Raw genomic sequence first — 22,458 nt, 5'->3', positions numbered from 1 at the left:
GGCTACGTCGTCCAGGCAAACTTTTTGGTGAATTTTCAAGTAGACAGGAAAAGCAGAATTGGGAATCAGACAAGGGAGGCTCAGGTGCAGCTGAATTGTTAAAGGCAGGGGCCTTTCCTGAACACATTGAATTATCTTTCTGGGTCTCGGCTTTCCTCATCTGCAATAATGGGCTGCTAATACCTCCTTACGGAACTATTGTATTAATTAAAGAAGGCAGTGTATATAAAGCAGTTAATTCACTGTCTGTAAATATTAGGAGCCCAACAAAAGCTGGATCCCTTAAGTCTGTGATATAGATATTTTTGATGAGACAGAGTCTCACTCTGTTGCCCAGGCTGGAGTGGAGTTGCACGACATTGGCTCACTGCAACTTCTGCCTCCCAGGCTTAAGCAATTCTCCTGCCTCAGCCACCCGAGTAGCTGGGATTACAGACGTGTGCCATCATGCCCGCATAATTTTTGTATTTTTGGTAAAGCCGGGGTTTCACCATGTTGGCCAAGCTGGTCTTGAACTCCTGGCGTCAAGTGATCTCTGCCTTTGTGGCTTTAGCCATTGGCAGTTTGCACATTCCTAAGGAACACACCCACGTTGCCGCAGGGGGTTCTGGGCTCTGTCCGTTGACAGTTCCCTTTGACTGTGAGGATGGAGCTGTACTGCTTTACACAGATGTCTGACAGCAGGTCCTCAGGATGTGGTCATCCATGTCAGGTCACAGATCAGGAAGTTGCAATATCAGAGCCAACTCTGAACTTTCTAAAGTCCTCAATTCCTACCTGTGGCATTACCATTATCATCATTTCCATGTACAAGATTGAGGATGAAAAGGATTTCCACCAGATTCAAGTCAGGTGTGGCTGAGAGGGAAAGGCCTAGGTAGATCTTTTTTTTTTTTTTTTTTTGAGATGGAGTCTCGCTCTGGCTCTGTTGCCCAGGCTGGAATGCAGTGGCGCGACCTCGGCTCACTGCAAGCTCCGCCTCCCAGATTCACGCCATTCTCCTGCCACAGCCTCCCCAGCAGCTGGGACTACAGGCGCCCACCACCATGCCTAGCTAATTTTTTGTATTTTTAGTAGAGACAGGATTTCACCGTGTTAGCCAGGATGGTCTCGATCTCCTGACCTTGTGATCTGCCTGCCTCCGCCTCCCAAAGTGCTGGGATTATGGGCGTGAGCCGCCGCGCCCAGCCTCATCATTGTAAGCTTTTAAATGATAAATTCCAATTCTTAGATAGCTGTACAAATATTTAAATGATCTTTACCTCTTGTGACTATTTTGCTAAGTAGGGTTTTTCAAGAAATTTCTCTATTTCATCTAAGTTGTTGAATTTTTTTCGCATAAAGTTATTCATCAGATCCCACTATTATCCTTGTAATAGCTGTAGAGTTTGTAATAATATCCCATCATTAATTCTTGATATTGGTGTTTCATGCCATTGTTCTTTTTCTTTTGAGGTTTGGTTTATTAATTTTATTAATTGTGTTGATCATTTCTGAGACCCAACTCTTGGCTTGTTGATTCCTTTTATTCTTTGTATTCTATTTCATTAATTTCTACTCTATTATTTCTTTCCCTTCCTGCTACTGCCTCTGAGTTTAATTTACACTTATGTTATGGGTGAGTAATGCAGACCTCTGAGTCATTGATTGTGATACCATTCTTCTTTTAATCCTTAAGAATTTTACAGAGATATACTTCATATATCACATATATATCATATAATTCTTCCGTTTAAATATATTTATAGACGTGTATAACCATCAATAAAATCAATTTTTGAGCATTTTCATCATCACCCCAAAAAAGACTCCACACCCATTGGCAGTCGCTGCTCCTTGTTTTGTAATTCCCAACTCTTTTAACAGAAGCCTTGAAAACTGTGCATTTCACTCTAAGCACTGGTGTAATGGCATCCCACACATTTCTACATTTTATATAATCATCATAATTTATTTTGAAATATTTTGAATTCTCTTTTGATTTCATCCATGAACTATGAATTTTTTATAAGTATGTTGCTTAATATTCACATATTGGGAGTTTTTCTAGATATAGTTATTAATTTAATTTCATTGAGATAAGAGAACATATTTTATATAATTTCCTTCATTTCAAATGTTTTTAGATTTGTTTTATAGTTCACAATGTGGTCTATCTTGGTGGAAGTACCATGTTCATAGAAAAGAAGGAATCTCTGGTACATGTTGCATGTGTGTGCTATAAATGTCGATTAACCCATTTATGCCTGAGGTTGCAATTTTTTGAAATTTTACAATTAGACCTTGGCGATGACCTTGAGCAGTAGGATATAAATCATTCCACATGTTTAGTGTTCCAATAATGGAACACTAGGCGTAAATATTTGTCAAGATGGTTGACAGTGTTCAGATCTGTTGTTATTTTACCGTTTTCATCAGATCATTCTATCAATTGGCAAGAAGGGGGTGATATGATCTCCCTTTAATCCTTTTGAGTGTTGCTTCGTGCCTTTTAAAGTTCTATTATTAGGCATATACACATTTATGATTATTATGCCTTCTGATAAATTCACCCTTTTAACACTACAAATAGTGCCTTACAAAAAAAATTTCTGCGAATAGCAAGTCAAACCTGACAACAAGCTCTTGGTGACTCTGGACCTGGGCAGTCCTCAGCCTTCTGTTCAGCTGCTCTTCCCACCTCTCACATGAAACATGTCTATGAAAGGCTGAGGACGTCACATCCGCATTCATGCGGGCTTCCTAGAACCCACATTACTCATTCATCCAAGGAGAGCATGTCAGTGCCTGGTGACCACACTGTACAAGGAATCGTGGAGTATCAGGAGTAAGGCATGACCCTCCCTTTCCTTAGGACAGTTCCAGTTCACAGGGAGATGAGGCACAGACATCAATAACCCCAAAGTCCATGAAGGTGCAAAGAGTCATGTGGGGCTGCCCAGGCAGAGGTGACAAATGCCATTGGTGACAGGACACTGGTGGACATAGAGGGAAAAGTCCACACAGACAGGTTCCCAGGCAGACAGGAAGTCAAGGCAGTTGGGGAGGGGAGTCAAAACAAGTGATGCTGGGACACAGCTCTGAGGTTTGTGTGCGTCTCTGATTGAGGGAGATGGAAGGTGAGGTCAGAGAACGAGGTTCTCAGTTCACAGATTTGGGCTCATAGGGGTGTGAGTGTGTGTGTGTGTGTGTGTGTGTGTGTGTGTAAGAGAGCAAGAGAGAGAGGTCTTGTTCCAAGTCTTCTCCTCCATAGACTCTCCTGACCCTGCCCTGCCTCTTCCTGAGATGAGTCATTCACCAGGGGGTTTCCTTGCCTTGTTCCTCCTGGACCAGTGTTGTATTAGGCTGTTTTAGAGGGAAGTTTGCCGTTCACACTGATTTCCTCTCTCAGGCATACATGCCCTAAAAATGCCTCGTTGATCTTAAAATGAGCAACTCAGAATTGTTCTGAGGTTGTGCTGTGGTGGGAAATCTGCTTCTTTTGAGTCTTCTGTGGCTTTTTTCTTTCTTTGCTCTTTGGTATAAGAAGAACCTTGGATTAAGAAGCAAGCCATCTGTCTTGTAGTCTTGGGCCAGCATCATGGTCCAGGGGAAGCCACTTCTTACCTAAATATGTCTCATTCCTGAAATAAGAGGTGACCTTAAATGACTTCTCAGGGACCCCCAGCTGTGACCCAGCGCTAGGTGAATGCAGGCCTCACGAACAAGCACCAAATACTCCCCTGGGAAAGGTCAGCAGAACCCAGTGACCCAATCATTGCTGCTGCCCCTGAGGGTCACTCATCTCCGTGCCCAGCCCCTCCACTGAACGAATGTTCTGCATCTCATGCTGCTTGTCTAAGACAAGGACAATGAGGGTTCCTGTACAGTCTGGTTGTATGAGGATTAAGTGTGTTCATATGTGTATAAAGTGCTGAGAACAGAGCTTGGCACGCGCAAGTACTGTATTTCAGCACATGCTGTTGTTAGTACAATCATTCCCCTCAATGTTGATTTTAATGAAACCACATCCTCCAAGCCACCAATATCATGACCTGGGGCCTTGCAATGGCACAGCCTCCCTCTGCCAGAGTCAAGTAGGGAGGGATGACATTCCTGGAGCCGGCACAGTCTCTCTGGAGGTGCAAGGAGGGGGGAGGTAGCCTCCATGCTTCCTGATAGCTATGTAGGTCCCTGGTGACACCTCCTCCACCAGACTGTGGGCTTCAGGGAGCAGGACTGACACAGGGCTCATTTGTCCTCCCACCACCACCAGGCGCAGACATTCTCAGAGTAAAGGGCTCATCACCTACTTCCTGGGTGAATGACTTTCCCTCCAAGCCCATGAGGTGAGCCCAGTGGTGGCCTCAGCTCACTGCCTCAGGTCACAGGTTCCAGGCTACAGCACAGGGAGGGGACCCCAAAGAGCCCTGTGGACTCTGCTGAGGAACACCAGGAGCTCCGAGGCCGAGTGCATGGCAGAGATGTGGAGAAGCAGCTGCTCAGAGGACTTTAGCCCTGCAGAGGCCAAAACATGGCTGCTATTATACAGAAGGGGAGGCCACAAATGCTACAGACATGGCTTCTGCAGCTCCTTTTTGCCTCAATCGAATTGCTGAAACCACTGTTAAGGAGAAAGTCTTAAAAGCAGCCAGAGAACAAAGATCTCCCCACAGACAAGCCAGGCGAGAGGGGCAGTCTAAGCCGGAGAAACCACAGCAGGAAGAGGCAGCGGCAGAGGCCCCACCCCAGCTGGTGCCGCTCCCCACTCCTCTTCACCAGGACTATTGCCCCTCCCTCCACCCAGTGCTGAGACCCAACAGCAGACACGGGGTGAGGGGGTGATGCGCGTAACATGACCTAAGCCATACAAATATATTACCAACAAACTCCAATGACTTAACTTTGAAATTCTTTTTCTTTCTTTCTTTTTTTGGTTGTTTTTTTGTGTGTGTGTGTTTTGAGATGGAGTCTCGCTCTGTCCCCGAGGCTGGAGTGCAGTGGCGCGATCTCGGCTCACTGCAACCTCCGCCTCCCGGGTTCACGCCATTCTCCTGCCTCAGCAGGAGTCCCGAGTAGCTGGGACTACAGGCGTCCGCCACCGCGCCCGGCTAATTTTTTTGTATTTTTAGTAGAGACGGGGTTTCACCGTGTTAGCCAGGATGGTCTCAATCTTCTGACCTCGTGATCCGCCCATCTCCGCCTCCCAAAGTGCTGGGATTACAGGCGTGAGCCACCGCACCCGGCCTTGAAATTCTTCTCATCTAACTTTTTGAAGTGGTCATTCCTAGTTTCCCTCATTCCTACCAGCGCTCTGGACAGACTTGCCTGTGGCCTGGTGCACACACTTCCCCCACTCTGAGCTGCAGTCTCCTCCTCTGTAAAATGTGATGATTCCTTCAATTTCCTGCCCAGAGACCTGGATGGGCTGCGAGTCTCTGCTACTCAGGGTCTCCTTGTGGGCACTGTTCTCACCCACCCAGGCCTTGGTGGGCGACGTGAGTGCCAGAAAAAGACCACAGGAAGGCAAAGAACTGACTCAGGAGTCCACATCCAGGGCTTGCTGCAGGGTCCCCAGTACGCAGCTGGACCTGCCGTCCCCACCTCCTCCCAATGAGGTCAACCCAGGCAGCCCAATCTCAGCACATCCAGGACCTGCTGCTGGGGCCAGGCCCCTGATGCTGTGCTCAGGCGGACACCCCATCCTCAGGGTGCAGGCTGTGGAGTGAGGGTGTCCAGTGAGGGTCACTCACTGTGGAGTGAGGCTGTGGAGTGAAGACTGCAGGAAGGACAGGACTGCAGCAGGACCCACTGGTCTGTGTGATGCTCAACATGGCCATGTGTCCCCCACAGTCAGCCCAGAACCCCAAGCCACTTCAGAGAGTCAGGGCAGCCATGAGGAGAAGGGATTGTGTCCGCCCGGGCTCTGCTGTGGGTGGGAGGCAGTTCCTCAGTCCATGAGGCTTCCAGTTTCTGGAGAAACCAAGTCACTCTGTCTACACGCTCAGGGGCCCTTTCACCACTTGGAAGAGAACGAGTCTCCTTAGCAGGTGGGGAGGGGCCCATGAAGCACCTCCCTCCCAGAGGACAGTGGGGCACAGGGCTGGGCTGGGGGCTGGGACACTGGACAAGGAGCCCTGGGGCTGGGGACAGGAATAGGGCCTTGCAATTAGGGGACACCCTGAGGAAGGGGGATGAGAAGGGGAACTAGAGTAAACACCAACACACGGAAAATCTCTGTGTTCTGCTCTGACCAAGGCTGAATAAATCCCGTGACCACTTCTCATCCTCACCCTTGTCACCCAGTTGAGGAGCCGACTGCCCCCTGCCTGGCTGGGCCTGAAGATGGGAGGAACTGGCCCTGCCCTCTTGGACTTGGCTGGGAGATGTGTGGACCCCCAGCTCCAGGAGAGGGACTGATGAGACCAGGGTCCTGGGGGGTGCACGGGATGTGGGGATGGGACGATCACAAGGAGGAGGATAGAGCCAGGCTGGAGACACCAGGACTTGGGGCAGGGGCAGGCGTTTCTGTCTGTGGGAACACAGCAGAGGGAGGCAGGGCAGAGAGTGTCCAGCGCCCCCGCCCTCAGCCAGCGCCTACCTGAACCTTTCAGGTAAGAAAGGAATTTCTTCCACAGTGAAGTCTTTCAAACAAACACAATCAGAAGCACAATTAGAACTATGATCCCTACGATGGTGCATGAGAGGTAATGAGAAGAGGCAGGAGTCCCCGGGCTGGTGGTCATTGTCTCTTCAGCAGCTGGGGCAGGAGTCCCTGGGCTGGTGGTCATTGTCTCTTCAGCAGCTGGGGCAGGAGTCCCTGGGCTGGTGTTGATTGTCTCTTCAGCAGCTGGGGCAGGAGTCCCCGGGCTGGTGTTCATTGTCTCTTCAGCAGCTGGGGTTTCCACAGTGGCATTGGCACCAAATTCTTCAACACACTGGATATCATCCCAGGACGTACAATTACTGACTTGGACTTCCCCACTAGGGCACCTGGGTACACACAGAGAGGGAGGTGAGGACTCCTGAGGGAAAGCTAGCCAGGTGGGATAAAAGGGGAGCCACCCGCCCTCTCCAATGTCCCTGAGAAGGCGTCAGGGGAAGGACAGGCTCCTGTCTGGAGGGGGTCCCCCAAGTTCCCTCGTTGAGGCTGGGGAAGGGTCTGAGCATGCGCATTTCAGCCCCTCAGCCTCCCTGCTCTGGGGCCACAGGAGCCTTCTGTGTCGGGCACACACTGAGCTTCCCTGGGCTGCAGAGGAGGCCTGCGTTAGGAGGAGCCACACTCCAGGGGAAGGTCACGAGCCCTTGTGGCCACGAGCCGAGCCCCTTCCTCCAGTCAACCCACAGTACAAGTGATCTCTCACCCCCAACTGTCTGCTGGTTCCTCCCAATCACGGCTAACATTAGGGGGCCAGAGAAGAACAAATTACTCTTGGCCCTTAAAGCCCAAATAGGGAAAAGACAGGACTTATTGAGGGATTGGGGCCAGGGGTGAGGCCGGCTGGATTGGCTTAGGCCTTCATGGGAACTTGAAGGAGCTCCACCCACAGCCTTCTTATGACTTTTGTCGGCCGTGGCCACTTTTGTCTTTATGGGTCCTGCCTGCATAAAAAATATTAAAAAGAACATTTTTTAAAACAGCTTGGTATAGCAACAAATACAACCCAGACTGGATTCAAGTGTTTTCTTCTCATTTCAAAAGGAAATCGCATTTCCTAGGTTTGCTGAAAAGGATCAAGGGATCCAGAAAGTTGCCTCTTGTGCCCAGTGAACAAGTTGGTCTGGCCAAGGGGACTCGTGCTGGGGAGGGTCTGGGAAGGGGCTGCTGCAGGGGGTAGGGGTGGGGACAGGCAGATGGACCAGGAGCAGCCACTGCAGACCCAAGAGACCCCACAGGCTCAGGGACACCCCATGGGTCTGGAGGCTCCATGGGGTCAGCGGAGAAATAGGGGTACCAGGTGACTCAGGTCTTCTCGGGTTCCTGAAAGCTGTCGGGAGCCCCTGGCTGCTGTCTCACCTGCTACACTTCCGGCACATCTCTGGGGAGTTTTCATTCCGGAAGGTGCCTTCTTTACACTGACACACTGTGTCTCTGGTCATGGTGCAGGAACTTTTATGTTTTTGATCTGACAACAGAGCATAAGGTTTTGGGAATGTGTTTCCCTAATGTATCCCTCGATCTTCCTTACCACCCACCCCCTGCCACTCAGCTCGACCAAGTTCACCAAGGAGTTCTGAGGGCCAGTTTCTGCACCAGCACACTCAGGGCTCATACAGGACACCCACCCTTCAGCTGTCACCAGCACTCAGAGGAGTCATAAAAAGGAGCATAATTTATTATTTATTACATCAGATTAGGGGAAAAGCATTGTTTAGATGGCATGGTCAGTAGCAAGGGAGGTGCAAGGGCATCACCTGAGAGACTCTGCAAGGAGACGGAGGCCTTGGGGGACTTCCCCAAAGCATGGGCGTGCTGGGGAGGAGGAAGGGGCCTGAGAACCTGAAGGCTGAGTGAGGCCGAGCACCTGCCAGGAGCACAGAGCCTGGGGGAGAGAGCCTGGCCCTGGAGCAGACCCGTGCCACTGCTGAAACCTAGCCCTGTCCACTGGGCCAGGCCTTCTCTATGCTCTAATGATCCCCCCACCCTCTTGCAGCTGACAGTTTAGACGATTTTCCAGCCAGGTGGCATGCATTATAGAAAAGATTTCTTTCTATTTTTTTAATCAGTCAAATATATAATCATAGAACAGGGTGATAAAGACCAGGTTGGGCTGGAACTTGGTTCCCTGACTCACGTCGGCTACAACTCCCACCTCATTGCCCCACACTCCACCTCTGGACAAGAGGTCCACACATTCTGTACCTGATTTACAAACTGTACATGGGAAGCAAGAAGGTTCATTGTTGGAAGCGTTGGTGTAATCCACACCCTCTGTGCACGGGTTACAGGCTCCAGTATGTTCTGATCTATGAGATCCTGGGAAGGGAGAGAAAAGCCAATGAATGAGTCACCACAGAATTCCCAGAGGCTGACAGTGGTGGGGAAACTTCTTTTTTGGCCCTCACTGGAATTGAGACAGAGAAATCCACTCTTCCAGGCTTGGTCTTGTCATCCATTCAGCATCTATTACATACCTTTGACTGGCACTGCTGACAGAAATATAATACAAAATTCAAATTCTATGCAAAATTCAAATTCTATGAGAGCCATATTAAAATAGTAAAAAGAATGAGGCCAAATTAATTTTAACAATATAGTTTTAACCTAAAATATCTGAAATACTACATTTCAACATGTAATCAATACACATCATTGAGATATTTTACTTTTTTTACACCCTGACTCACAAAATAACATCCAACCTACTGTACATGTGATCTGCCCATGCTGGTCCACCTGACCTGTTTGATGTCCATTCACCACAGTGGCCCCCTGTCTTCGCTCAGTCTCCCCAAGCCCCCGAAACCTGGGGTTCTCATTCCTTCAGGGCCTTCTCAAGAGCACTCTTCCTGGCTCTCTGCAAGACTGGCCCTGTCCAACTTTAAATATCAGCCCAAATCACCATCCCTGAGAGGCCCCACCAACCCTGTCTATCTCACCTATCACTTAACTATTCTTCATGGTTCCCATCAGGACATCCTGACTGTTATGTATATTCATGTGTCTTTTTTTTTTTTGAGACAGAGTCTTGCTCTGTCACCTGGCTGGAGTGCAGTGGCACAATCTCGGCTCACTGCAACCTCCAACTCCCTGGTTCAAGCGATTTTTCTGCCTCAGCCTCCCGAGTAGCTGGGATTATAGGCGACGCACCACCACGCCCAGATTTGTACGGAACTACAAAAGACCTCAAATAGCCAAAGTGATCTTAAGCAAAACAAACAAAAGAACAAAGATGGAGGCATCGTACTACCTGATTTTAAAACATGTTACAAAAGTATAGTAATCAAAACTGAATGGTAATGGCATAACAATGGTAAATAAACTGATGGAACAAAATAGTGAACCCAGGTATAAATCAATGCATTTACAGTTGATTGATTGTGAGAAAGATACCAAGAACACAAAATGGGGAAAGGACAGCTCTTCAATAAATGGTGTTGAGAAAAGCAGGTTATTGACATGCAGAAGAATGAAATAAGACCTTTATCTCACATCATATGTAAAAATTAATTCAAAATGGACTAAAGATTAAAACATAAGATCTGAAATGGTAAAACTACCACAAGAATACATAGGGGAAAATTTTCATGATGTTGGTCTGGGCAATGGTTTCTTGACTATGACCCCAAAAGCACAGGCAACAAAAGGAAAAACAGACAAATGAGGTTACATTAGACTAAAAAGGTTCTGCATGACAAAGGAAACAATGAACAGAGTGAAGAGACAACCTACAGAATGAGGGTCAATATTCAAAAGATCCAAGATTTTGGTTAAAATCCAAAATACACAGGAACTCAAACATCTCAATAGCACACAATCAAATAATCCAAGTAAAATGGATACATGGGCGTGGGACCTGAATAGACACTTCTCAAAAGGAGACAAAGAAGTGGCCAAAAAGTATATGAAAAAAATGCTCAGCATCACTAACCATCAAGTGCCAAATATCACTTCACACCTGTAAGAATGGCTATTACCAAAAAGACAAAAGATAACAAGTGTTGATGATGATGGGGAGAAAAAGGAACGCTGGTACACTGTTGGTGGGAATGGAAATTAGTACAACCATTATGGAAAACAGTATGGAGGTTCCTCAAAAAACAAAAAATAGAACAACTATATGATCTAGCAATCCCACTATTGGGTATACACCCAAAGGAAATGACGTCAGTATATTGAAGAGATATCTTCCCTTCCATATGCATTGGAGCATTATTTACAATGGTCAAGACATGGAATCAACCTACGTGTCCATGGATGGATGAAAAGTTAAAGAAAATGTGACACATAGATACAATGGAATACTATTCAGCCTTTAAAAAGAAGGGAATTCTGTCATTTGTGTCAGCATGGATGAACCTGGAGGATACTATGCTAAGTGAAATAAGCCAGGCACAGAAAGGCAAACACCTCATGATCTCACATATGTGGAATCAGAAAAAGTTGGTCTCATAGAGGTGGAGAGTAGAATGGTGATTACCAGGGCTTGAGTTGGATGGTGGGATGGGGAGATGTTAGTCAAAAGATACAAAATTTCAGTTAGACAGGGAGAATAAATTCAAGAGATGTATTGTGGAACATGGTGACTACAGTTATTAAAACAATGTGTTGTACAGTCCTGCCTTCTATCCACAGGGAATATATTCCATGGAACAAACTCTGCACTTACTCAAGTCCCTGATATAATTTGGGATAGTATTGCATAAAACCCACGCACATATGCTTTAAATCATCTCTAGATACTTGTAATACCTAATGCAATAGACATGCTATGTAAATAAGTGCTTTACTGCATTGCTTTTTATCTGCTTTTATTGACGTATTATCATTTTTATTTCTTCCGCATATTTTTGATCTGTGGTTTGTTGCAACCATGGATACAGAACCCATAGATAAGGAAGGCTACAGAACCCACAGATAAAAAGGGCAAAGAGGGCTTATCCCAGGGCTCTGTATCCATACAGCTGAAAATTGCTGAGCAGATTTTTAAGTGTTCTTACCACAAATACATGATTAAGTATGTGAATTAGCTTGATTTAGCCATTCCACAATGCGTACATATTTCAAAACATCATGGTGTACATCATAAATACATACAATGTTTATCTATCAATTAAAAATAAACTGATTTTTAAAAATAAGAGTGCACCTGCTGGACACTCCTCCCCCTTGAAGCTGTGCCTCTGTTGCTGTGGGGCCACTGTCTGCTGGGGAACTTCTTCCTGCCGGGCAGTGGTGGCAGAGTAAGCTAGGACCTGTGGGGACAAAGGAGTGATGGGCGTGAGTGACTTCCAGACCTCACACCTCCCAGGCTCCATCTCACATTCCCTTCACCCCAAGTGACAAAACCCATCAGAGCTTGGACATTTTTTGCAGCTCCAAACTTTCATTCTTTCGTACCTGTGTTTGTCCCTTGGCCTGTTAGGGCCAGCTATTTTCTATATAAAAAAAAATACAGGCAAGTGCGATGGCTAACGCCTGTAATCCCAACAATTTGGAAGTCCGAGGCAGGTGGATCACAAGGTCAAGAGATCGAGACCATCCTGGCCAACACGGTGAAACCCTGTCTCTACTAAAAATACAAAAATTAGCTGGGTGTGGTGGCACACACCTGTAATCCCAGCTACTCAGGAGGCTGAGGCAGGAGAATAGCTTGAACCTGAGAGGCAGAGATTGAAGTGAGCCAAGATCGCGCCATTGCACTCCAACGTGGTGACAGTGCGAGACTCCGTCTCAAATAAAAAAAAAAAGAAAGAAGAAATGACAAGAAAAAGAAAAACACTTCTGTATCCTTTTCTCATATTATAACATAAAATATATTTACGCCAGATAATGGGAGCAAGAAGAGCTATTTTGTTTTTTTGATACAGAGTCTTGCTATGTTGCCCAGGCTGGAATGCAGTGGTTATTCACAGGTGTGATCATATCTTACTATAGGCTTGAACTCCTGGCCTGAAGTGATCCTCCTGCTTCAGTCTCCCAAGAAATGTGGATAAGAGGCACATGCCACCATGGTTGGAAAGAAAAGATTTTATAAGAATTTTAAAAAACCACACACATATGAGCCCTTCATGCAGAAACAGCATTTAACATATTTAGTTTCACTGTTTAATTGACCAATAGGTGAATTCTGTCTCTCACTCACACACACACAAATACACACAGACACACACATAAACATACTCAGTTTTACAAATGAAGGTTATATATAACCTTACAGAAAGTCAGGATATAGCATCAAACATTAAGTAATTAATTACTGCTTTACAAAGGACCTTGACAAGCTGCTCCCACTAAATATCAAAGAGTGACAAAAAAGATGAAACAGCAATTCAGGGATTCTGGCCATGATCTCTATGTTATAAATGACAACTAGAAGACAACTGGAGAAATCGGAATAGAGTGCGTATAGATAGTGGTAATGTGTTGATGTTAATTTCCTTGTTTGTAGAAAGTACACAGTAAAGAATTCAATAATAGCTTTCATCATGCCAACAGCCATTTTTTCAAATGTTTTTATTGTATAGTTTTTGTAACTTTTCTTTAAGTTGGGAGTGTTTTAAAGTAGGAAATTAATTTAAGCAAAACCAAAATGTTTACAATGAAAGCTGCTTATGTTGGGCTCAGTTCAACTGCCTGGATCTAAACAAGAGAAAAGGTAGCTTTCTTCCACATCAAAGCCTGCCTAGCAGTTGGTGACAGTGAAGCTAACGCACGTTTCCCATATCATTCCTTCCCGGGCTGGAGTCCCTCTAGGTTCAGGAGATGTCTGTGTCTCCTTTCTCTGCTCTCACACTCTTACACCCTCTCATTTAATGAGGGGTTTATTGGTGTTTTTTAAAATCCTTTCAGAAGCCCAACTTTTCATTTTGTCTTTTTTTTTTTTTTTTTTTGGAGACAGGGTCTCCCTCTGCCCTCCATGTTGGAGTGCAGTGGTGTAATCTCAGTTCACTACAAGCTTTGCCTCCTCTGCCTCCCAGGCTCAAGTGGTCCTGCCACCTCAGTCCCCAAAGACAGGTGTGTGCCACAATGCCCATCTAATTTTCGCATATTTTGTAGAGCTGGGGTTTCGCCATGTTGCCCAGAGTGGTTTAACTCCTGAGCTCAAGTGATCTGCCTGCCTGGGCCTCCCAAAGTACTGGGATTACAGGCGTAAGCCACCGCACACAGTTGGTTTTGTCAGTTCTTTCTGTGGTTTGTATTCTTTGATTTATGCTCCTTCCTGTTACTTTGTTTGGTTTAAATTTACACTTATATTTTATGATTGACTAATGTAGCTCCTCAGGCCATAATTTTCTTTTTCTTTTTCTTTTTTTTTTTTTTTTTTGAGACGGAGTCTCGCTGTCTCCCAGGCCGGAGTGCAGTGGCACAATCTCGGCTCACTGCAAGCTCCACCTCCCGGGTTCATGCCATTCTCCTGCCTCAGCCTCCCAAGTAACTGGGACTACAGGTGCCCGCCACCACGCCTGGCTAATTTTTTGTATTTTTAGTAGAGACGGGGTTTCACCGTGTTAGCCAGGATGGTCTCGATCTCCTGACCTCGTGATCCACCCTCCTCGGCCTCCCAAAGTGCTGGAATTACAGATGTGAGCCACCGTGCCCGGCCCATAATTTTCATGTTTTTTCTTTTTTTGACAGCTTTAGTGAGACACAATTCACATAATTAATAATTATGATTATTCATATAATTCACCCATTTAAAGTCTACATTTCAGCAGTTTTTAATATACTCATAGCTATGGAATCATCACTATAATCAATTTTAGAATATTTTTATCACTCCAGAAAGGAACTACATACCCTTCAGTAGTAACTCCCCATCTCCCCAACCCCCAATTTTTTAATACAAACATTGAAAGCTGTATATTTCACCCTGAGCACTGTTAGCCATTTCGCACCACTTTTGATGTGTTATATTGTCATTCTTACTTACTTTGAAATATCTTACCTTCCCTTTTGATTTCCTGTCTGAACCACAGATTTTTAGAAGTGTGTTGTTCAATATCAAAATTTTAGAATTCTCTGTGGATATTGTTACTGATTTCCAGCTTAGTTTCATTAAGTTTAGAGATCATATTGTGTGTTTTATAGCCCAGAACCCGGTCTATCTTGGTGAAAGTATCATGAGCATAGAAAGGAATGAGTGTTCAGTGGATGTTCCACTCCTGCTCTTTAAATGTCAGTTAAATCAAGGTGGTTGATAGTGTGCAGATTGCTTGCCACTTTACTGGCGTTTTCATCTAATCATGCTAGCAAGTGCAGAGAAACAGCTGATTTAATCTCTTTTTAATTCTATTTTTGTGTCATGTGTTTTGAAGATGTATTACTAGGCATATACAATTTGTTGTTATTATACTCCTTGAAGAATTAACCCTTTTAACTACAAAGGTCCCTTTTCATCTCCCACAATATTCAATGTCCTAAAATTTTTACAGTAGGCAGCTAGTTAGGTATGAGCAGGACAGGAGAGGGGTCCCCGCTTCTGACACCAGCAGTGTTGGGCGACCATCAGGTGGTTGATAACTGTGTCTCTAAAGTAATAACTGGTTACAGCTGATGCCAGTAAAAGGCAGTTTCCTAATACATAGAAAACACCTGAAACTGATCAGCAGCTTCCCAATAAGATTTCAGGAGTGGGGAGAAGTAAGGCAAGATCCTGGAAGTATGCCAACCTATAAAACCCCAACTCAGGCGGTCTGGCTGCGTACTGTTTCTCAAGTCACCTGCTTGGCCATCTTCCAAGTGTACTTTCCTTCTTTTCTTTCTGTTCCTTCCTTTCCTTCCTGTTCCTTCCTTTCCTTCCTGTTCTAAAGCTTTTTAATAAACTTTCACTCCTGCTCTGAAACTTGCCTCCGTCTCTCCTTCTGCCTTATGCCCCTCAGACCAGTTCTTTCTTCTCAGGAGGCGAACAGCTGAAGGTGCTGTGGACCCATACGGATTCGCCGCCTTCAACGTAGGGTAACTCGGATCTCGTCCACCGCTAACAAAATCAACTTCATGTGATACTGAGATAGCCATGGCAGTTCTCTTGGCCTTACACTCTGCGTGGTGTATCTTTTTCCATTTATTTGCTTTCCACAGACAGCATCTGTGTCTTCCTTTTAAGGCCCATCTCATATAGACAAGATATAGCTGAGTCTTGCTTTCTCAGCCCTTCCAAACATTTCTACCATTGAACTGTAGTGCTCAGTGGATTTACAGGGAGTGCAATAATTGATATAGTTGAAATAGACCTGTAAGTTTACCATTTAAGCTATGATTGTCTAGTCTAATTTTTTTACTCCTTTTTCCCCTGCACATTTTAATGTTAATTACCTTTTAGAATTCCATTTTAATTGGATAAACTGACTTTTTATGCATACATATTTCCATGATCTATGTGCAAGTGCTATAGGGAATACAGTATACACTCAAGTGTTTACATTCTATTGAAGGTTTTTTAAAAATGGATTCATTGAGGTATAATGGGCATGAAACAAAGTGTACATTTTTGAAGCATGTAGTTTGGTAGATTGAGACGCGTATACATTGTGAAACTACCACCACGATAAGAAAATGACATGTCCACCACACCCCAGAATTTCTTCATTCTTCAATGTAATCCTCTCTTCTGCTTTGCTCCTATGTCCCCAGCAATAATTCTGCTTTTTGTCAGAATAGATTGGTTGAATTTTAATAAGAAATGGAATCAGATGGTAAGCATTCTGTGTGGATTCTTTCACATGACATAATTTTCTGTGTTTTTCTGTTTTTTTGTTTGTTTGGTTTTTTGTTGTTGTTGTTGTGACCGGGTTTTGCTATGTTGCCCTGGCTGGTCTTGAACTCCTGGGCTCAAGTGATCTGCCTGTCTTGGCAGGACTACAGGTGTGAGCCATCGCACCCTGCCCACCCTGGTCAATTGACTATTATGAATTAAAGGCTATTGAAAAACAGCAGGTGCAAGAAGATGCTTTGACCTCTTTTGTGTTTCCTAAAAGCAGGAGATGAAAGTCCCCAAAAACATAGGACAATCTCCTTTTTTTTTCTTTTCTGAAAGCTCTGCCTCCCCGGTTCTCACCATTCTCCTGCCTCAGCCTCTCCAGTAGCTGGGACTACAGGCACCCGCCACCACACTCCGCTAATTGTTTTGTATTTTCAGTAGAGACGGGGTTTCACTGTGTTAGCCAGGATGGTCTCGATCTCCTGACCTCGTGATCCACCTGCCTTGACCTCCCAAAGTGCTGGGATTACAGGCATGAGCCACCGCACCTGGCTGACAATTTCCTTATTTTTAAGGATGAGAAGTCGAGGCCAAGAGGGTACTGTGCAGACCATGTCAGAATGGATCCACTCTCATCTTTTTAGCTCCTCACATAGTTACTTGCTTCTTCATGAGTTACTTGGTCTAATTCAGTAAATAAGTAACTGACTCTCACAGGTTCTTCCATGCCAGGTAAAACTTGAATTAAATAAATGTGTGTGCTTGTCTCCTGTGGACCTCTCTTAGGTGAATCAAATTCTCAGGCCCAGCTAAAAAAAAAAAAAAATCGGCGGGGGGGGGGGCATCTAAAGGAGAGCTTCGCTCCCCTCCCTGACCCTCAATGGTGACTGTAATCAAACCACATCTTCCAGGCCAACAGTACCACATCCTATGGCCCTGCAACAGCATGGCCTCTCTCCAGCACAGCCTCTCTGGAGGAGGGGGAGGCAAGGGTGGTGAGATCTCAGGCCTCCCTCATGCTACCTCCTATTAGTTATATAATCCCTGGTGTCACCTCTCCCACCACACTGTGGGCTCCAGGGAACAGGATTCACATGGGGTTCATTTGTCCTCCCAAACTCCAGCAGACTCCAGGCACAGGTGTTCCCAGAGTAAAGGGCTCACTTTTTATTTCCTGGATGAATCACTTTCCCCCCAAGCCTATGAAGTGCGCGCAGTTGTGGCCTCAGCTGAAGGCCAGGATCCAAGAGCCCTGTGAACTCTGCTGAGGAACCATAGAGCTCCCAGAGGCCAAGGGCAGGACAGAGATCAGAGAAGCAGCTGCTCAGAGAACTCTAGCCCTGAATCTCATTTTGCCACTTGTAAAACAGGAAAAACAACCTGCCTTCATCTCCCCGGGTTGTTAGGAAATCCACCACATGAAGATGTGCATTCTCTGGCTGGAAGCAGGACACCAGCTGCCCAACGGCAGAGGCTCGGGGCATGGCACTGTCCCCACTGTCCCCATCCCTGACCTAGAAGCTAGAGCCTCACTGCCCTGCCACTCCTGGATACAGGACAGAGGACCAGAACTGGGACTGTGGCCTCTCAGTACGGCCTGGGTGAGTAGCCATCTGCAGCCACCTGGATGGAGACATTTCCTGCTCACTCTTCAAACTACAACCCGGGCCAGGCGCCTACCAGAAGGACAACTGGAAGCGTGGCAGGTAAACCAGGCTGTGGCCCTGCAGTGCCATCGCTGTCCTCACTTGACGTCTGGCTCCTCTGTTCCTCCATGGCCCCTCCCCGTGGCGCTCCACCCTAGTCTTCAGAAGCTTCTGCCCCAAGCTCAGGGAGCAAGTACCAAGGTGCAGGTAGGAACAGGGGCAGCCTCTGCTGGGTGGAGGACAGGTGCCTGGGGATCCAGTCCAGAGTGAGTGACACCAGCCCTGAGGATGTGATTTGTCCTCCCACACCTGGTAACACAGCCCTCTGAGGTTTACACAGGGCTGCTGAAGATTTTTATCTCCTCTTCACTTTACAGGCAGGAGCTGGGGCCACACCAGAGTCACAGAGCCAGAGGGGAAGCACAGCAGGGCCCAGCTGTTCCCAGCCTCCAATCTCAGGAGTCCTTGACAGCCTGAGAGTCCGAGATTCTGAGCCGTTGGAACTTCTCAATTCCTACTTTGATAGAGAGAGGAATGGTGTGGAAGGACCTGGCGCAGAGATTGGACCAGCCCAGCATTGACAGAGCCAGGACCTGGGGTCAGGAACTGAACTCAGCTCCAGGCTCATCTGAAGTCACCCTGACAGGCTGAGGATGGAGACCTTATCTCCATTCACAGGCATGGTGGGTGGCAGGGACTGGCCCCAGCTGACCAGGGTTTTCCAAGTGCACAGCTCGGAATTCAGTCTTCCCTGCTGTCTCATCTGGATCCCCTGGTCATCTACTCCCAGTACCAAAAAACTCCTATATCCTTGAAAATTCCTAATACCATGAAGAAACAAAAATACACAGCAATGTGATGTGTCATGTTTTACATCTTAGACTAGTAACGAATGAAAGCTAAGTGTAGCAAAGGTGTAGGGACACAGGCACATTTGTGGACTAGGTGCGACTGTAAGCTGGGTTCAGTGGTTTTTTGGAGGAAAATTCGTGAACATTTAAAGAAACTTCTGAAGTCATTTATCCCGCAGAAGGAGAAGTAGAATTCAACTTGTAAGGAGTTGCCCAATAAGCTAGTGTGCATGGATATGTGGACACACGATACATACAAGGGTATTTAGTACAATGCTGTTGGAATTAGCAAAGGCAGTCAGGATGGGATCTAACCAGCTGCCCCTAGGCGGCAACAGTGAATTAAAATGTGGCTTACACATGCAGTAAAATACAATACCCTTGTTTAAAAGAAGATCAATCTGAATGTACTGCCATAAAACATCTAATGTGATTTGTGTTAGCTCCAAAATTTAAAAAAGCAATTGTGCATTTAAATGCATTTAATAAGGCAAGACTGATGGAGGGATTAAAGCCTCCTTTGCGACGCATAGAGTTCACATTCCCAAAACTGTGAAACTGATGTTGCTGGCCTTGTCTACACTGGTCATCCATGCATTCTCTCTTCAGGGCCACTGTCCTGACACAGCCATTCTTCTAGCTGCCTCAGGTAAGTCCACCCACTAAAAACTATTTTAAAAGTCAGTTGTGTAATTTTTGAGAGGTGAAAATGTTACTGCTTTTCTGAATTTAGCATTAATTTGTAGAAAGACAACATGCAAACTCTCATGGTTTCTGTAACCTTGCTTTGGCCTTTTCTTTTTCTTTTTTCTTTTTTCTTTTTTTTTGTATTACGTAGAGAATCTTAAAAAGGGCTGTTAGCAAAAACCTCAATCAATCTGAAAGAGACCTAGAAGTCTGCACATTTTATACATAATATGTCCTTGCACTCACACTACTACCAATCTCAGTTTCCAAAGCCAACTCACAACAACTTTACACCGTTTATGCTGAAGGAAGGGGCCAGCCCCGGTCCTGCCTATGGGATACAGAGGGGACACACGGGTGGTAGTGGAAGACATTAACCAAGGCAGCACCTTGATTAACCGCTTCCTGCCACTTTCCGGCTTCCTGCCACTTTCAGGACAGAGGAGGTGAAAGTTGCAAAAGACAGCGCTGAAAAGTTTTTTCACTGGCTGTTGGTTAAACCGATCTCCAAGCAACACGTTTAAGAATGTAAACATGGGGTTAATTTTATTAACTAATTAATTAATTAATGAGAGAGGCAACCGCTCTGTGTCTTCCGGAGGCTCACTCTATGGGTTCCACCTTGACTCCCTCCCTCTCTCGATTCTGGAACTTCCCTCCCTTCGCGGGCTCGGGGCAGCCAGGGGGACCGCCTCTCTGCTCCCTCGCGGCCGGGTCGCTCCTGCCCAGCCCGGGGACCCAGGTCTTCCCCTTACTCCGACGGCGAGTTCGTCCTGCCCGGACATGCCCGGCCGCAGGTGACCAGGGCCAGGCATCCCTGCCGTGTCCCCGTCTCCCTGCCCCCTCCCGGCGCCAGGTGCGCTCTTCCCCAGCCAGGGACCGCGGCGGGGACTCACTGGCAGCAGGACCGCGACGATGACGACGACGAACTTTAGGGTCTTGGGGATCCGGGCCACGGTATGGTTCCCGACGCCGTCCTGGGTCCTGGGTCGCACCCTGCCCCGGCCATCAGGCGGCCGGGGCGCTCTGTCCCCAGAGTTCCCTAGCGGTAGGAAGCGCTCCTTCACCCCTTGCATCCCTGGTCAAACTCCCAAAAATCTATCAGAAATCGTTGGCTGAGTTCGTGCGTGCGCGTGGAGAGGTTCCCACAGCTGCACTGCCAGAATCGGAGCGCAGCGCCTCTGAATTTATTATACCCGCGGGGGAAAAGGCGTGGTCACTTGTCACTTGCAGCAGTCACTTCCAAGCACTCAGAAATGGGGCATGGCCTCCCCTAGCACCTCCAGGAAGGCCTGGGTTGTGGTGGTGGGTGCATGGACGGACAGGAACTGGCTCTTTCCGGCAGCGGTGACCCAGGGCCTGCGGTTTGATTCCGGGTCCTGTCCAGGCTGTAGCCAGCAGAAGGGGAAGGAGCTGAGGCGCTGCCCACTGCGCTGCTGTAGTCTGGGTAGTGAGCTCCAGAGGAGGCACTGGAGGCCCATCCTGAGCCTGCTCCCTCCCCGGGCCACCTGTCTCTCCTCTTCTTAAACCCTGAACTACTTCCTGGCCTAAGGACTTCAGTCCACTCTTAGCTTCTGCTCCCACTCCCTCCTCCCACAGTGGCCTCACTGACCAGTGCACTGATGCCACTGTCTCCAGCCTCCTTGCTGCTGTGACCCAGCTCCAAGCTTCTCTGGCAGGGGCTTGGTATCCCTCTGTAGCGGGTGCCTGGCACCAAGGAGGGGCCCAGTGAACGCATGAGTGGACAGAATGAAGGACACAGGGGCCATGACAGGCACCTGCAGAGGCTGAGGAGTAGGTAGGAGGGAGAGGAACACCGGGGGCATCCCTAGCCACAGCCTGGCATCCTTTGCATGGTCGAGGCATAGACACTCTCTGGCCGACCTTGTGGGCTCTAGTATTGAGGCCCCATGGACAGAGGAGGCCCAGGGGAGTGTCTTCCAAAGCCTGTCCCCCAGTCAAGTGTCTATCCAGGTCCAACTGTCTGACCTTGGGCTACTCACCTCCCCATTGAGTTAAGCACACTGCTGCTGTGTGGAGAGATCCAATGTGTGGCACTGGAGGGTGCCAGCCTGTGACCCTAGGCAGTAAGGTCAATGGCACAACTCCTAGACCCTTGGGGTGAGTCGGCTCCTGACCTCTCACATGGTGGATAAAAGAGGATAGCACTATAGAAACAAAGATTTTTTTTTCTGCTCATCAGAAACCTGGGAATGATATGTCATCCTCTCCACAGGCTTGGATTTGAGCGATGGAGTGCCCTGGGCAACTGCCAGGCCCCAGGCACTGAGTTCGGATCAGAAATGTGTGCCAGGTCGCAGGCACTGAGAAATGTGTGGAGTCAGGAATGTGTGCTGGGGGCAGATCCAGGCAGGAGGTGAGAGGACAGGGACTTCAGGAAGACTGACAGCATTAACACAGAGCCACGAGGGCCAGCAGGAAAGTCTTTAGAGCACTCCAGGCCCCCTGGCCCTGGAGGGTGGACCACACAGTGTAGACTAGAAACCAGACTGCAGGTAACACACATTCTCTGTGCCGTGTGTGGAGCACTGCCTAGGGCTAATGGCAAAAGGCTGTGAGCACCTCCAGGGAACTGGGCCTTTAGACTATACAGTTTCCATTTGAGAGGCACTTACTAGCTTGCGATGGAACACTAACTGAAGTCTCCCCTGTGACTGAAGGACATAAAATAATCTTGAAACCTGAAAAACTCATGACGTCTTCAGAGATCTTGGAAAAACTCTAATGGGGAGGGCAGTCCCAGAAGAGTTCTATTACAAAATGGAAATGGTTGATACGGGATCCTGGTGCCTGAGGAAGGCAAAGAGGAGACACTCATGAGCAGGGAGCCTCTGTTCCCCTCAGACTGAGTCTGGAACTGAGTGAGGAGCTGCTGGATTCTGTGGTCACTTGGACACTGCCCTATACGCAGCT

At 47.2% G+C, this 22,458-nt stretch overlaps 1 protein-coding gene across 3 annotated transcripts in view; it reads right to left on the bottom strand.

The window, feature by feature from the left end:
- Positions 1–1,649: 1,649 nt before the first annotated feature.
- The window catches only part of TNFRSF10C (TNF receptor superfamily member 10c), a 37,603-nt gene continuing 16,794 nt past the window's right edge, over positions 1,650–22,458 (bottom strand). For 2 of the 3 annotated variants that reach the window (XM_004046769.5, XM_063709134.1), the window contains 5 exons: positions 20,421–22,335; positions 11,790–11,895; positions 8,843–8,956; positions 7,997–8,105; positions 1,650–6,972 (listed from right to left, as the gene is read on the bottom strand). In XM_004046769.5, the coding sequence (XP_004046817.3) occupies positions 6,627–6,972; positions 7,997–8,105; positions 8,843–8,956; positions 11,790–11,895; positions 20,421–20,600 (855 nt within the window). In that variant the 5' untranslated portion in view covers positions 20,601–22,335 and the 3' untranslated portion in view covers positions 1,650–6,626. The remainder of the gene's footprint in view (positions 6,973–7,996; positions 8,106–8,842; positions 8,957–11,789; positions 11,896–20,420; positions 22,336–22,458) is intronic. The other variant, XM_063709135.1, reaches the window with a different exon arrangement.

Source organism: Gorilla gorilla, chromosome 7 (genome assembly GCF_029281585.2).
Source record: "Gorilla gorilla gorilla isolate KB3781 chromosome 7, NHGRI_mGorGor1-v2.1_pri, whole genome shotgun sequence".
Lineage (NCBI taxonomy): Eukaryota > Metazoa > Chordata > Mammalia > Primates > Hominidae > Gorilla > Gorilla gorilla.
Note: the sequence above shows the minus strand (reverse complement) of the source record. Positions and strands in the feature narration are given on the sequence as shown.